The sequence below is a fragment of the Vanrija albida genome, assembly GCF_041260175.1.
Source record: "Vanrija albida strain AlHP1 chromosome Unknown contig_3, whole genome shotgun sequence".
In the NCBI taxonomy this organism is placed as follows: Eukaryota; Fungi; Basidiomycota; class Tremellomycetes; order Trichosporonales; family Trichosporonaceae; genus Vanrija; species Vanrija albida.
The window spans coordinates 2,294,225-2,308,498 of NW_027191422.1; the positions used below are offsets into that span (position 1 = coordinate 2,294,225).

General features: G+C 61.1%; 4 protein-coding genes across 4 annotated transcripts; 2 read left to right on the forward strand and 2 right to left on the reverse strand.

Moving 5' to 3' along the window:
• Positions 1-1,889: 1,889 nt before the first annotated feature.
• On the forward strand, positions 1,890-5,976 carry Q8F55_004187 (uncharacterized protein; the record flags this gene model as incomplete). Its single annotated transcript, XM_069352708.1, has 3 exons — positions 1,890-2,300; positions 2,356-4,538; positions 4,578-5,976. The coding sequence occupies 3 exons, from the start codon at positions 1,890-1,892 to the stop codon at positions 5,974-5,976; spliced, it is 3,993 nt and encodes a 1,330-aa protein (XP_069210126.1).
• A 420-nt stretch (positions 5,977-6,396) lies between these two features.
• Positions 6,397-10,372, reverse strand: ISW2 (chromatin remodeling complex Adenosinetriphosphatase; the record flags this gene model as incomplete). The annotated part of the gene is made up of 12 exons (XM_069352709.1): positions 6,397-7,097; positions 7,144-7,692; positions 7,738-8,869; positions 8,920-9,099; positions 9,141-9,241; positions 9,298-9,398; positions 9,452-9,531; positions 9,588-9,662; positions 9,711-9,836; positions 9,893-10,036; positions 10,188-10,286; positions 10,370-10,372. The coding sequence occupies 12 exons, from the start codon at positions 10,370-10,372 to the stop codon at positions 6,397-6,399; spliced, it is 3,291 nt and encodes a 1,096-aa protein (XP_069210127.1).
• A 580-nt stretch (positions 10,373-10,952) lies between these two features.
• On the forward strand, positions 10,953-12,516 carry Q8F55_004189 (uncharacterized protein; the record flags this gene model as incomplete). Its single annotated transcript, XM_069352710.1, has 4 exons — positions 10,953-11,046; positions 11,095-11,172; positions 11,224-11,430; positions 11,483-12,516. The coding sequence occupies 4 exons, from the start codon at positions 10,953-10,955 to the stop codon at positions 12,514-12,516; spliced, it is 1,413 nt and encodes a 470-aa protein (XP_069210128.1).
• Positions 12,517-12,637: 121 nt separating this feature from the next.
• On the reverse strand, positions 12,638-13,754 carry Q8F55_004190 (uncharacterized protein; the record flags this gene model as incomplete). The annotated part of the gene is made up of 5 exons (XM_069352711.1): positions 12,638-12,707; positions 12,749-12,810; positions 13,177-13,271; positions 13,355-13,391; positions 13,644-13,754. 5 exons carry the CDS (start codon positions 13,752-13,754, stop codon positions 12,638-12,640), a joined length of 375 nt encoding a protein of 124 aa, XP_069210129.1.
• Positions 13,755-14,274: the final 520 nt, after the last annotated feature.

The following is a 14,274-nucleotide window of genomic DNA, read 5'->3' on the forward strand; positions in this document are numbered from 1 at the left end:
GGTGGGGTGTGGATGGGTCAGGTTGCCCGCGGGCAGTCAAGGCAGGCAGGAGAGAGCACAGGACAAGGCCCTACTCTCTCGGCATGTCACCAGTCAAAGAGGCTTTTGCCCGGGTACGCTCGCTCCCTTTTGCTTGTTGCCCTCCCGCGTGAGTCCTGAGCAAAAGGGCAATACGTCTCAGACGAGCCACCACGGCAGAGGGGGAGAGGCGAGGGCCCAGAAAATCGCCACAAGGGTCCATTCTGCGCGCGCGACCGCTACAAGACGCAAGCAACTTGGGAGGGTATTAGGCTAGGAACCTGAAATACAATCTGCGTCCTTGGGTCCTCCTCCCTCGGCGGGTCGACGCCAATGCAATAGACAATCAACGGCAGAGTGGGGTGCAGTCGCGGGTCATGGTGGGCTGGTCGTAGAGAGCACAACGCGACGACGGACACGTCCACCAGAAGAGACGCCGACGTGCGTACTGCTTGGCCGGCTGGCTGGCTGGCTGCTTGCTGGCTTTAATCGTGCCTCGCGCCGCCTATTGTTGACCTCGTTGCTCGCCGTCGTCGTCGTCGTCGCCTTTGCCTACAGTGTGAAGACCAAACGCATCTCGCCCTTAATCGCGCGCGTGCTGTTCAAGAGTCGACCGCACCCCGCCCAGGTGGGAAATTCCAACAAGAGGAGCCAGGCAAGACCAAGTCGGTCGTCGTTGCGCCTCCTCCCTTGCCCGTGTTTCAACCCTACTCGCCTTTCCGTCTCGCGACCCGTCGACTCTTCGTGTTGGCTGTTGGTCGCACCTCGTCTCGTCTCGCCTCGTCTCGTCTTGCATACACATACACATACTCTCCTTCTTGTTCACTGCATCTTCATCGTTCTGTTTCTAGAGCTCTGGCAACCACACCCGCACCACCGACGGCACCCACCTACACACACGCCCACACGCCCACCCCACCCCCCAACCCCCAACCCACCCCCCCACACGCGTGTGCGCCGCGCGCATCGACACACCTTTGTGCCGCGCCCGGTTAGGTTGTCTCCAGTGTTACCCTACACCTGTCATTCAACCTTCCCCCCTCCTCCTCCCCATTGTCGGTCGGTCGCTCGCACCGCACAGGGCGCGCGCGTCGAGCACAACCTTTGGCAACAGCAGCAGCATCAGGCGGCGGAGGCAGCGGCGGCGACCCACAACAGCACGCGCTCGGCTCGCTCAAACTGCTATAGCTACTTGTCGCTCGTCTCTACCAACACAGACACAACACAGACACACACTAGACGCATCAACGTGAGTATCTTCCTTCACCTCACTCGTCCACACAACAGCAACTCGCTCCTCTCCATCACACCCCAACCCACCCACTCGCTGACAATCTTTCCTCTCGCCCAGTCGACAACACTTCTCAAAGCTGCTCGGTCGCGACGCCAGCCAGCCAACAAGCAAGGGCCCGTCCACACCAACACTCCGCGCGGTGCCTCCCCTGGCACACTGCCCGCCTGTGTCTCGCGGTTGATTGCCACCCTTCATGGCCTCGGTCCTCTCCTACTCCATGTCCGACCCATTCGCCCAGCCCCCAGTGGCGGCGGCGGCGCGCAAGTCGGTAGATGACCCCGCGGCGCGCTATCCCACCCCTCCTTTCTCTCCACCGGCAGCCCCGGTTGCTTCTCCGAGTCAACAAGGCTACCCGCAGCAGCAGCAGCCCCACCAGCAACATCACCAGCCGCACCACCAGCACCACTCGTCGCGACAGTCCACAACCTCGGCGTCGACATCGTCCTCGCGTCATCAGTCGAACAGGGCATCAGGCGCGTACCGCATCGACGAGTTTGGGAGCTACGTCCCCCTTCAGGCAGGCGGCTCGGCATCGGCTTCGGGGTCGAGGCAGCATCGCTCAAGCCACGCCCCAACAATGCCCCTGCCCCAGCCTGGGGACGCATCTTCTCTGCCCATCGCCCACCCGTCGTCGCACGCGCACTCGAGCTCGCAGTCTCAGGCTGTGAGTGCCGCACAGCGCAAGCGACAATCGCACAACCCCAGTGCTGCGATGGACGCTTCTCCCCCAAAGCCAGAGGCCTTGTCGGACGAGTACGTGCTGCACCCTTCGGTCTACGCCTACAAACTCGCACACCCAAATCGTCCCATGATCGCCCTTGGCCAGTACATCTTACTGCAAACACTGGGAGAGGGCGAGTTCGGCAAGGTCAAGCTCGGTGTCCACAGCGACTACGGTGTCGAGGTCGCCATCAAGCTGATCAGGCGAGGCCAGTTGGATGATGAGACGCGTGCCAACAAGGTCGAGCGTGAGATTGAGGTGCTCAAGGTGAGTCGTCGTCGCATTGCCTCCTGGCGATGATCCAGCTGACACTGCCCGACAGAGCTTGAAACACCCGAACATTGTGCGCATGCTCGATGTCATTGACACGGCAAAGTACATTGGCATCGTCCTCGAGTTTGCAGGCGGCGGCGAGCTGTTCGACTACATCCTTGCCAACCGCTATCTCAAGGAGAAGGACGCATCACGCCTCTTTGCTCAGCTGATCTCGGGCGTCGACTATCTTCACCAGAAGAACATTGTCCATCGCGATCTCAAGCTTGAGAACCTCCTGCTGGACAAGCACCGCAATATCATCATCACCGACTTTGGATTTGCGAACCGCTTCGAGCATGGCGAGAGCGATCTCATGGCGACCAGCTGTGGCAGTCCATGCTACGCCGCGCCGGAGCTCGTCGTGTCCGAGGGCTTGTACGTCGGCTCGGCCGTCGACGTCTGGTCATGCGGTGTCATCCTCTACGCCATGCTCTCCGGCTACCTTCCCTACGACGATGACCCGGCAAACCCCGACGGCGACAACATCAACCTGCTCTACAAGTACATCATGACGACCCCCCTCAACTTCCCTGACCACATGTCCCGGTTGGCCACGGACCTCTTGTTGATAATGCTGGTCCCGGACCCGCAGCAGAGGTGCACCATCCCCCAGATTGAGGGCCACCCCTGGCTTGAGAACTACCACGACCTCTTCCTGCGTTCCGTCGAGGACAGCGAACACATCTTCACGGAGAACATGTACCGCAAGAGCCTGCAGGCCAAGCGCGACTTGGCCCAACGCAGAAAGTTGCAGCAGGAGGCAAGGCATGCTCGCCACTTGCAACGGAGCCAGAGCTCAGCTCCCGGGACTGGTGGACATGCCAGCTCCTTTGGCGAGCAGCCCAGGCGCAACCGCGAGCAGCGTCATCGCAGCGCTCTTCCGGGGACGTCGACAATGCCAGACTTCACCTACAACGTCGACCACAGCGCCCACATGTCTTCATCGGCATCGGCTCGCTACCCGGTCGCCCCTGCAGAGATGTCACCTTCTGCGTCACTGCCAATCACCCCTGCTGCTCCACTCGACGAGGAGGCGCGGGACTCGTTCCCTGTCGAGGTCTCGCAGTCTGCGCCAAGCACAACGCCGATCGAGGCTGCTCCCACTCCTGTCGCGTACGAGGTCAACGGCGTGGCGGACAAGGCCGCGCAGGTGTTGCACGAACCCTCCACACCAACCCGCCCCAAGTCGTCCAAGCCACCCATGTCTGCCAACAAGAACCGCCACACTATTCAACTCGAGTACGATGGCGGTGACAACCACGACTGGGAGCGAGTCAAGGCCGATCTGCGTGCGACTCAGACCAAGAACTCGCTGCCTATCTCGACTCCTTCCACGCCGCCCAAGCAGGCTCTCAACGTGCCTCAGGCTGGCGACATGGACATCGAGTCGTCGTCCGAGGTTGACATGGGTGAGACATTGACTCCTGGGGGCCCTGGCCCCGAGGAAGAGGTTGTCACGCCTAAGCCGCCAGCGGGACCTCCCACCTCTGTCTTTGTTGAGGTTACACCTCCGACTGTTCGTCCCTCCGCCGTTGTCATCGAATCGCCCTCCAAGGTCATTCAGCCCGTCTCCGTGCAGGTACAAGAGATGCCCCCTCCTCCTGTGCCCGCTCCCCGAACTCCTCCGCCGTCGACGCCTTCGAAGCGCTCTCGGGACAGGGACGGCGAAGCAGAGGCAGAGGCAATTGCCCAAAGGGAGCGGCTGGTATCGACCCCCAAGGCAAGCGCGAACGACGCCTCTCAAGTCGCCACCCCGCGTGCCACGCAGACCACTCCGCGCGGACCTACTCGCCACCACGACAACCTTCCTCCTGGTGCCGAATCGCCTACGGCCAAGGTCCGTCTCGACCAGACGCCTCCGACAGCGATCACCCCTCTGCCACCCCTACCGTCGCAGCCTTCGCAGCCTTCGCAGCCTTTGCAGCCCTCTGCGGCTGCACCGCCACCCAAGCGACCGGGAAGGTCTCGCAAGGGCATGTCTCTCGACAAATTTGGCCTCGCCAAGCTTCTCGGGCAAGCAGACTCTGCCAAGAACAACAACCAGCCTGCAAGGCAGTCCTACATTCCTGTATCCCAGCATAACAAGAGTGCTTCTGTCGCCTATGGGTCGAGCGGTGCTACCTCTGCTGCTGCCGCTAGCGCGGCAACGGACAAGAAGTCGCGTCGTCGCACAGTTCAGCTCTCCGATGGGTACGTATCTCTCGTGCGACCCAAGCTAACAGCTTCCAGACGTGCCGCTACTCCGGAGAGTGTTTCGAACGAGCAATCCGCATCGGCTGCATCCTCGCAGAAGGCAGGCGCCCCAGTGGCGGTTGTGAGCACCCAAGGTATTCAGCCTCGCCCCTCGACAGATCATGGCCAGAGCACCACTTCGTTCGTCACAGTGGATGCCCACAATCTCCGCCACTCCGACCACCAGGCACCTCGCACCGCATCCAGCAGTGCGGCCAAGCGGGTCATGGACTGGTTCCGCCGCAAGTCACTTGCCAAGGACACTCTGCTCAACATCAAGGCGTCGAGCGTTCGCGATGACTCGGTGTCGAGTGTTGCTCAGTCGAACTCGGACCGCAACCATCACCTGGCCGACGTTGCCGAGTTGACCGAGAACCGCGCCGCCCGGGACTCGCTTGACCACCTCGCCGTCTCGGAGACGAGCAGCCTTGCTGGCGACGAGACTGGAGGCCCTGCCATCATTATCGGCGAGGTCAAGGAGCAGCCACAGGAGCCAGCGGCCGAGAAGGAGAAGCCAAAGGTCACACTTGTGCCTCCCACTCCGCCGCCCGTCACAGCCAAGGCCCCGACCAGAATCCCGCTGGCCGTTGTCAACAGCAAGGCGAACGCCAGTGTTGTCAGCATCGAGACCAAGTCGACTACACCTCCGAAGAGCAGACCGACTGGCGCCCCCACGAGGTCCAAGTCTGTGCGCGCCGCGGGTCCCCATGGCAACAACCGTTCAGCTGCTGGCTCGAGCATCGCCTTAGTCTCTGCCAAGTCTGTAGCGGAGGCTCGCGGCCACAACTCGAGCACGCCGTCTGCCGAGGAGAACAAGCTGCGTGTTCACACTGGTCTGGTCGACCAGTCGGCCCTCAGCTCGCGCCCGCCTCCAGAGGTCATGGCCGAGGTCATTCGTGTTCTCCACGGCATGGGTATCGACATCAAGCAGGAGACCGAGTACAGACTGCGCTGCACACGTGTCCGCCGCCGCAAGGCTGGTGCGACGACTTCAATCTCCACGGGCGGCTTCGGCAGGAGCGACCGCGGCCTCCCACTTCCTTCAACCCCCTCCGGCGGCATCTCTGGTCTCAAGGGCATGCTCTTACGACGCGGCAGCTCGTACTCGTCTCAACACTCGTCTGCTCTGGCGCGCAGCGAGAGCGACCTGTTGGCCGCGTCACAGTCTACGACACCGAGCTTTGTGTCGCCAGCGCTGGGCCCAGTCCCAGAGCCACTCTACGGTGACCACTCGACCGACAGCGGCGACGAGCTCAAGTTCGCGATTGAGCTTTGCCGTATCAAGAACCTTAACGGCCTCTACCTGCTCCAGATCAAGCGCCTCCGCGGCTCGGTGTGGTCGTTCAAGTTCATCTACCAGACGATTGTTGAGCGCTGCGAGACGCTCACGCATTGAGCGGGAGAGACCAACGGCGCCACAGCATATCACCTCTCAACCATCCCCTGTTCACTTCCAGCACGATCCCACCCCAAGATCATCATGGTTCCCCATTCGTTCGCATGCTATCCAACACGTTCCCAACAAGCAAACTACAACAACATTTTATCATTGTAATCCCCAACGCTGCCAGACATTCGACGGTTGCGTGTCCCCTCATCACACAATCCACTGTACATCGTGCTTGTCTCGCAGTACCTTGATACCCTCAGTTTCTTAACCACGCTAGTTCTTGAGATGTCCATGCAACGTCGGATCACGTCACGCTCACACTTGGCCGCACACTCGTTGCATGTGGAAAGGGGGGTATACACGGGGGAGGTCGTCGCGTCCCACACAGTACAGGAAGCTGAAGAACAATACACTCTACTTGGACGTCTACTTTTTAGCCTTCTTGGACTTGGAGGCCGCGCCGGGGGTCGTGTCGCGCGAAGCTCCGCCCGACGACTTGAGGTCGTCAAACGCGCGCTTCTTGCCGCCCTTGGCCGGCTTCTTGTCCTCCTCGTCCTTGAAGTCCTTCATGATGCACAGCAGCAGAGTCGCGCCGCGACGGCGCAGCTCTTCTGGGGTTCGAGACTTGAAGAACCAGTCAAAGCGGAAGAGGGGCCACTCGCCGACGTCGCGCTTGATGAGCTCGTAGCAGTCGTCGCGGTCGATGCCGTGGTGGTGCATGCGGACAAGCAAGAAGCGGTCCTCCTCGTCCGAGTACGACTTGCCCTTGTTTTGGCCGTACTGGAGCTTGAGCTCCTGCATGGGGTACTGATATGACTTGACTTTCTTGTGCAGGGCGTTGATCCTCTCGTGCTGCTCGCGCAGCTTGTCCTCGCCGGCCTTGATGCGGTCCATGTACTTCTCGGCGTCCTTGAGTTCCGTGTAGCGCTCAAAGAAGACCTTGGCGTACTGGTGGACCTCCTCCTCGGTCTTGTCCTGGACTTCCAAGGCAACCTTGTCCAGGGCATCGCGGCCGTACCTCTCGAGGCCCTTGATGAAGCTGACAAAGTGACGACGCTGCCACTCAGAGAAGCCGTCGGTGACAAGAGAGTCCTTCTCCAAGTTCTCCTCCTCCGTGAGGGGCTCGGCTTCGCAAGTCAGCTGGTTTTGCTTGCAGATTGACGTTAAACTCACCGTTGTTGATGCGCTCTTGCTCCTCGGCCCGCTCCGCTTCGACATCCTCGGCCGTCTCGCCCTCCTCGGGCTCACGGGCAGGAACAACGTAGTTCTGCGCCTTGAGGTGGTGGTCGTACTCGCGGTTCTGCAGCTCGACAAGTCGAGGAGGGAAGAACTGGAAGTCGTTGATGTGAATCTGCTTGGGAGGACGGGGGACCTTGGGCTTGTCAGACTTGGGCGCCGACATCTTCATGTTGTCGCGGTAGTACTGGTCGATCGAGTAGTTGCCCTTGCGCTCGCGCTTTGCAGGCTCAATCCAAATGAGCTTGTTGCGCTTGGCAGCAAAGTCCTCGCCTTCCCAGGTGTTGATGAGACTCTCCGACTTGAAACTGTTGAGAGCGTCAAGGTCCAGGCCAGCGTACTTGCTGTTGAGCTCCTTGGTCCTGTCCTCTCCGTTCTTGATAATCTCGTCAATGTCCTCGTCGACCATCATGCTGATGGAAGAGTTGATAATCTTCTCAGCTCCGTGCTGAATCATATCAAGGAGCTCGTCCTTGTTGGATCCGACTGGGCATTGTCAGCCAAATGAAAGCAAGAAAAGAAAACACATACGCTTCTGGCCCTGCTGAGCGCGTCCTTCCTGGATAACGAGCTGGTCGAGCTTGAGCTTCTGGGTCGCGCGCTCGAGAATGCGCTCCTCGACCGCGTCCTGGGTAATGAAGCGGAACACGTAGACCTGCTTGGTCTGTCCGATACGGTGAGCACGGTCCATGGCCTGCAAGTCGGCCTGGGGGTTCCAGTCGCTGTCAAAGAGGACAACAATGTCGGCAGTGACAAGGTTGATACCAAGACCACCGGCACGAGTAGTAAGCAGGAAGATGAACTTCTCGCTGTCAGGCGCGTTGTAGGCGTCGATGGCGTTGATACGCTCGTCGTGAGGCGTGTTTCCGTCGATACGGCAGTACTTGAACTCGCGGAACTGGCAGTAGTCCTCGAGAATGTCAAGCACACGGCTCATCTGCGAGAAGATGAGGACACGGGAGCCCTTGGCCTTCATCGACTTGAGAAGCTTGTCAAGGATGACCATCTTGCCCGCATTGTCGATGAGGTGCTCATCCGTGGTGTAGGGCGGTCCGGGCTCGGCTCCGTCGAACAGGTAAGGGTGGTTGCAGCACTTCCTCAGTTGCATGACAATGTTGAGCAGTCGTGTCTTGCCCTCCTTCTTTCCCGAGGCACCGTTGACCGCGTCGATGTCCTTCTCGAGGAGCATGCGGTACCACTTGCGCTGCATGTCGGTCATGCCGACGTAGAGGTTGATCTCCTTCTTGGGGAGAAGCGAGTGCTCGACATCGGCCTTGACACGACGAAGCAAGAAGGGGCGGAGCACCTTGTGGAGCTGCTTGACGATGGCGTCGGGCTCATCGTCACCCTTGGACTTGAACCACTCGTCGAAGTCCTCGCTAGACGAGAAGACATCCGGAAGGATGAAGTTGAGGAGGGCCCAAAGTTCCTGCAGGTTGTTCTGCAAGGGGGTACCGGTGATGAGCAGGCGGCCACGCGAGGCAAAGGTGCGGATGATCTGGCTGAGGAGCGAGTCGACGTTCTTGATACGGTGCGCCTCGTCGATGATGATGTACTCCCAGCTAAACTTCCGGAGGGTGGACTTCTCACGCAAACAGATTTCGTACGATGTGATGAGGACATCGAAGTCCTGGGTGAGGATATGGTTGTTGATGAGATCCAGCTGTGGCGGAATCAGTCTTTGGCTCCCACAGCACTGGCCAAGTGACTCACACGCTCTTCCTTGGTACCTTGAAGAACCAAAGTGCGGAAACCAGGGACCCACTTATTGACCTCGCGCGACCAGTTGTCAAGCGTCGACTTGGGGACAACAATGAGGTGAGGGCCAGCGATACCGCGGTGGAATTTGAGGTAGCCCAGGAAGGAGATTGTTTGGAGCGTCTTACCCAGACCCTGAAAGTGTGAGCGAAATATCCGCCGGGCTTCCAACCTACCATCTCGTCGGCAAGAATACCGTTGATACCATTGTGGTGAAGGGATGCCATCCAGTTCAGACCCTGCACCTGGTAGTCGCGCATCTTTCCGCCCTTGACATCTAGGACCAGTCAGTATCGTGTGGTGACAGGCCTGAGGAGAGCACAGTAAACTCACAAGCCGGGCTCTCCTCAAAGACGAACGCCTCGTCGTCTCCGTCCTCGTCCTTGAGGAGCTCCTCGTCCTCCTCCTTCTCAGACTTGCGGTGACGGTTGTCGCTGCGAGCAATATTAGACGGATTATTCAAAGAATATTGAGGGATTATGCTCACGAAGCCTTCTTCTTGCCCTTGGCCGAAGTCTGGGCAAGCTGCTCGTCCAGCATGGCGGCAAACTCGGGCTCACGTTGCCTCTGGGCCAAAGTCAATTACAGTCCCACGCTGTCGATCCGCAACGATGCATGCTTACCTTGAGGTCAACAAAGTGCTGGAAGAGCTCGGTCTGGCCGAGAAGGTAGTTGAACCGCTTCATCGAGTCGGCGAGCTACGCCAAGTCAGCACGCCCATTTGCTCGCAGCCACGCGATACACACCTTGTTCTTCTCAAGGGCGCTCCTCTTCTGGCCAATTTGGTTAATCTGCGCCTTGCGCTCGGCTGTGGCATCCTTCTTGGCCTTGGACGCGTCGGCTCTGCGCTTGGCCGAAGGAGTCATCTGGGTCTGGGAAATGGGCATTAGCACCCGCACCATCCACCAACCCAACCATCCAAACGCACCGAGTCGCCACCGAGCAAAGCATCCTCGTCGAGCTCGTCGTCATCACCCTCATCGTCGTCATCGAGCTCCTCCTCGTCCTCTGGCGTCTGGGGGCCGGTGTTGATGTGATGCTGGGGCGTCTTGTCGGATCCGTTTGTCGAGGCCTATCATGGGAAAGGGTGTCAGCGCTATGCCAAGTTGCACGGCGCAAGCAGGGCTAGTGTCCCCAGAGCAGAGTTTATGGCACCATAGCCCTCGACGCGTCTGGGACAGCCACAAGTACGCGCGGCACTGGGTTCAAGGAAAGCTACTCACTGCTCGCGACATGGAAAGGTCGCGGCTGTCGGGCACGTAATCAGAGAGCTTGTCATCGTCGGCGTTGGCAGCCGCGTTCGCCGCCGCAAGAAGCGGATTCTGTGTGCCACAAGGAGGACGACATCAGCGGATGGAAAACAGCCAGGAAGGGCTGCGCAGCGCCTCGTGAATGATGAGCTCACCATGACGAGTGATCTGGGCTGTTTTCACACTCTCGACCACGAATGGAGTGGATGAGAGAAGTGGGTGGAATGGGGGCAGAGTGGAGAACGAAGATGATGTGGAGACGACCCAGCCGCCAGGTTGTTGGTTGTTGAACCCAGATGAGCTGCTCGCGTCCGAGACGCGGTTCAGCGGAAGTAAAAACCCACGTGACTGGCGGGCCTAATGGAGTCAACGCTGGTCACCTTTGGCGTGCCTATTAAAGCCACCGCCCAGTTGTCATCTTGGGTGGCGAGCACCCACACGCGCTGGCTGGCCTTGTTCAAACAGTGCGCACTAGCCCAACGACAACCATCTACCTCTTCCGTCGACATCCCCATTCTTGCAATCTCCACATTGCATTCGGCGGGCATGGGCCGATAAAACGTTCAAGGCGGCCCCAAACTCGAGCCTGATCACGATTTCCAGGCCGCAGCTAGCGTCTAGGATCCACAAACTCGACCCTCGTCCCACCCACTCGCGACCCCAGCTTGGCCCGTCTCGCGCTTCACATCCTCGCTCTCCCAGCCCTGCACGGCGGTGCAGAGGCTTCCAGTAGCAATCATGTCCAACGGGGTGGTGGCCCCAGGAGCTCTGGGCGCCGTTCCCAACGGGGACAGCAAGGCATCTTCGTCCACAGTGACGGTCAACCAGAATGGTGCGCGGGTCGTGTGAACAACAGTCAGCAATACTAAACGGCCTACAGGCAAGCGTGAATTATCACCAGACAGAAGCGGCCCGCCGCAGAAGTCGGCCAAGGCGTCGCATGGGAGTGATGCCAAGGGTGAGGAGAGCGCGCGGTCAAGGTGGATGTCAACAACTGACGCCGTTCTAGGGTCTTCGTCTGATTCCAAGTCGGGTGCGGCGCTGCTCCCCATGGGCCGTGGCCAAGGCATCGACCTGCGCGCAGAGGAGGAGGCGGCGCGTCGTGCATTCTCGCGGTCTGCCGTGGGCAACATTCGCTATGCTGGTGAAAACAGCCGAGCGCGACAGACCGACCTGTTCGGGGAACAGGCGCTTCGTGGCCGTCTGAGTCAACTCGGTACGTGCATCCACCCCTGAGGTACTCCGGGTTCGCTAATCTTTGTGTGCAGCCCAGAAACACGGCATGGTTGTCGACGACGAGGCGATGCGGTACCTGGCGATGGCTGCCGAGATCCGAGCTCGCGCGCTGCTGTCGTCTGCTGTCCGGACGCAACAGCATCGCGTGCATTCGACACACCAGAGGAAACCACCAATGTCCAAGGGCTCGGGGTCCAAGGCCGGCAAGCCTCTGTGGAGCCAGAAAGCGACGTCGGACACCAACGCCGTCATGGTCGCGCTCACCGCTGCCAACAAGGAAGAGAACAAGGCGCACCGCGTGGCGAGAACCGAACGGAATGCGCGCGAGACCGAGATGGCCCGCGCTGCAGCAGCAGCAAAGGAGAGAGAGCGGGAGAGAGAGGGGTCGTCTGCTCCTCGGGAGGCGGAGACGGCTGCAGCGTCGAGCGCGGCCATCAGCGACAGCGAAGACCCCGCGCCATCTGGCGGCGCCTCGGCAGCTGGTGCGGGCGGGAGTACACCTGCTGGAGCGTCGACCCCCGCCAAGCCAAAGGAGCCGACATTCCAGGCTGCCCCGACGTTTGGAGCGCCTCCGCCCAAGAAGGCAAAGGGGGGCAAGAAGGGCGCGGCGAAGGACGTGTCGTCTGAAGTGCAGGCCAAGGCCACCAACGCAGCGGCGTTCATGGCGGTCGGTCGCAAGAAAAAATACGCGTGGGAGTTGGGAGCGTCGGCTGGAGCCTTCAAGCCGCCAGTGCCCAGCTTGTTATCTGGCAGGCGCAAGAAGGGCGCTGAGGGGGCAGATAGCCCCGCGGCGGAGGCGCCAGTGGCTGCTGCCCCGGCCGCTGCGGCCGACGCGGCGCCCAAGCCCAAGAAGGCAAAACGCGCGCTGAGCGGACCGCACCGGCGGCAGGTCGACGTCAACTTCCCCGGCGACCGGCGCGCCCGCGACGACACGGCGCTGACGGTCGCCGACTTTGTGTTTGCGCTCGACCACGAGGGATCGGGCAGGGGCATGGGCACGGCCGACGAGCTGGTGCGGAGGGTGCGGGCGCGGCCTCTGCCCGCCACGCAGTATGGACGATGGTAGAGTAGAAGCGATAGGGCGAGTGGGGCGGGCCGGGCACAGGCCGTCATGACAGTCATGAAAACATCAAGCGATGGGCAGGTGGCATTATTTAGACAGCGTGCATGCTAACCACATCACAACTCTAAGCCGCCACAAGGAAACGGTAAGCGAGCCAGGCAACGAGGACGGCGACGGGAAGGAGGAACTTGTAGCTGGGGTGTAAGCAGGGGCAAGACGGGGACACGGGACTCACTCGCCGCCCGTGGAGCCGCCGGAGGAGGCAGTGGTGGCGCCAGCAGCCTTGGCGACCTTGGTCTGTGTATGTCAGCGGGGGAGTAGATGTGTGAGGGGGGGTTGCTGTTGGCAGAAAGTGTGTCGAGTGCGCCGGCGCCGCGCGGCCATGCAAGGCAGACATCCATCGGCAGTGGAAGCACGGCCAGGAAGCATGGCGAGCCAGCGCGGCGCACACGACAGCGACCGGTAACAACAGCACGCGAACGGGAAAACACGCCCAACAATCGCCGCGTGATAAGCAGGCCGGCGGCGCGCTGGCCGGTGTCCGGCCATCGCCTACTAGATAGCTTAAGCGGGGTGAGGCCGACTAAAATGTCTGAAAATGCTCGCCATGGGTGCCGAGTGGGGGCGCTGGCGACGACTCTGCGAGCTGGCATGATCACTCACGGGGCCGTCAAATGGTCCGAGCAGCATCTTGGGGAGCATGTCGCGTGCCTCGTCCGAGTGGCCGACGTCCTCGAAGGCCTCGGTGGCGTCGCGGCCTGTGTGGGTGAGCGATGGTTCGGGCGCCGAGACGAGCCGCGCGCGTCGAGTGCGCGCAGCCCGCAGGCAAGGCAGCACTCACCACCCTCCTCGAGGAGCACCTCGTCTCCGCCCGGGTGCTGGGGGTTGTCAGCTGCGCTCTGCGAGTGGCCGGAGGCGGCGGGGCCGAGCTGGTGCAGGGAGATAACAGGCGCGATGCATGCGGCGTGCGCTGGAGACCGCGGCGTCGGCAGCGCTTGCTCGTCCAAGCCCGTCGTGGGCGCCGCGCCCGCTGCCGACGAGCACGACGCCCATCTCCCACGCTCGAGCTCGGCGTCACGGCCGCCGCTCGCTGCTGGGCGTGCCGCAACGGCCCGCCGGTGGATACACACCTCGTCCAAGAACTGGGTCACGTCGTAGACCTTGCCCGAGATGAGCATGTAGAGGCTCTCGCGGCTCTTGTGGGCCTGGAGGTCGTCGATGGTGTAGGTCGTTGCGGACATGGTGGCTGCGTTGCTGTTTGGGAGTGAAGCAAAAGTAAAGTCGAGCGAGCGAGCTTGGCCGTGGAATAATGTTGTGGGTGTGGGTGTGGTGGGTGGGTCGTGTCTGGAGGGAAGCTCACCGTGGCGTGGCACGATACACCTCTGGGCTCATGCCCTCGGTCAGCCTGCCTGCCAGGGCCCACTCAGCCCAGCCAAAACCCTTCCTTGCCTTGCCTTCCTCGCCTTCCCTCGCTCTGCCTTCCTGCCTTCCCCCGCCGTCATTCCGGCCAAACGCACTGCAGCCTATTGGTGCATCCACTGTAACGGTGCAAGCAACGGCGCTTGATGCACCCCCCCGCCCGCCCCCGCCCCAGGAGCATCTTGCATCCCACCGGCCTGCTATCGTCCTGCACCCAGTCGTAGGCAGCGGCGCCGGGTAAACCGCCCCAGATGCAGCATCGCTCGACACCAGCGGCGGCGGCGACGAGTCCGCAATGGCCACCACTGCACCAAAACTCACCACCCAGCGCGACCTTCCTCC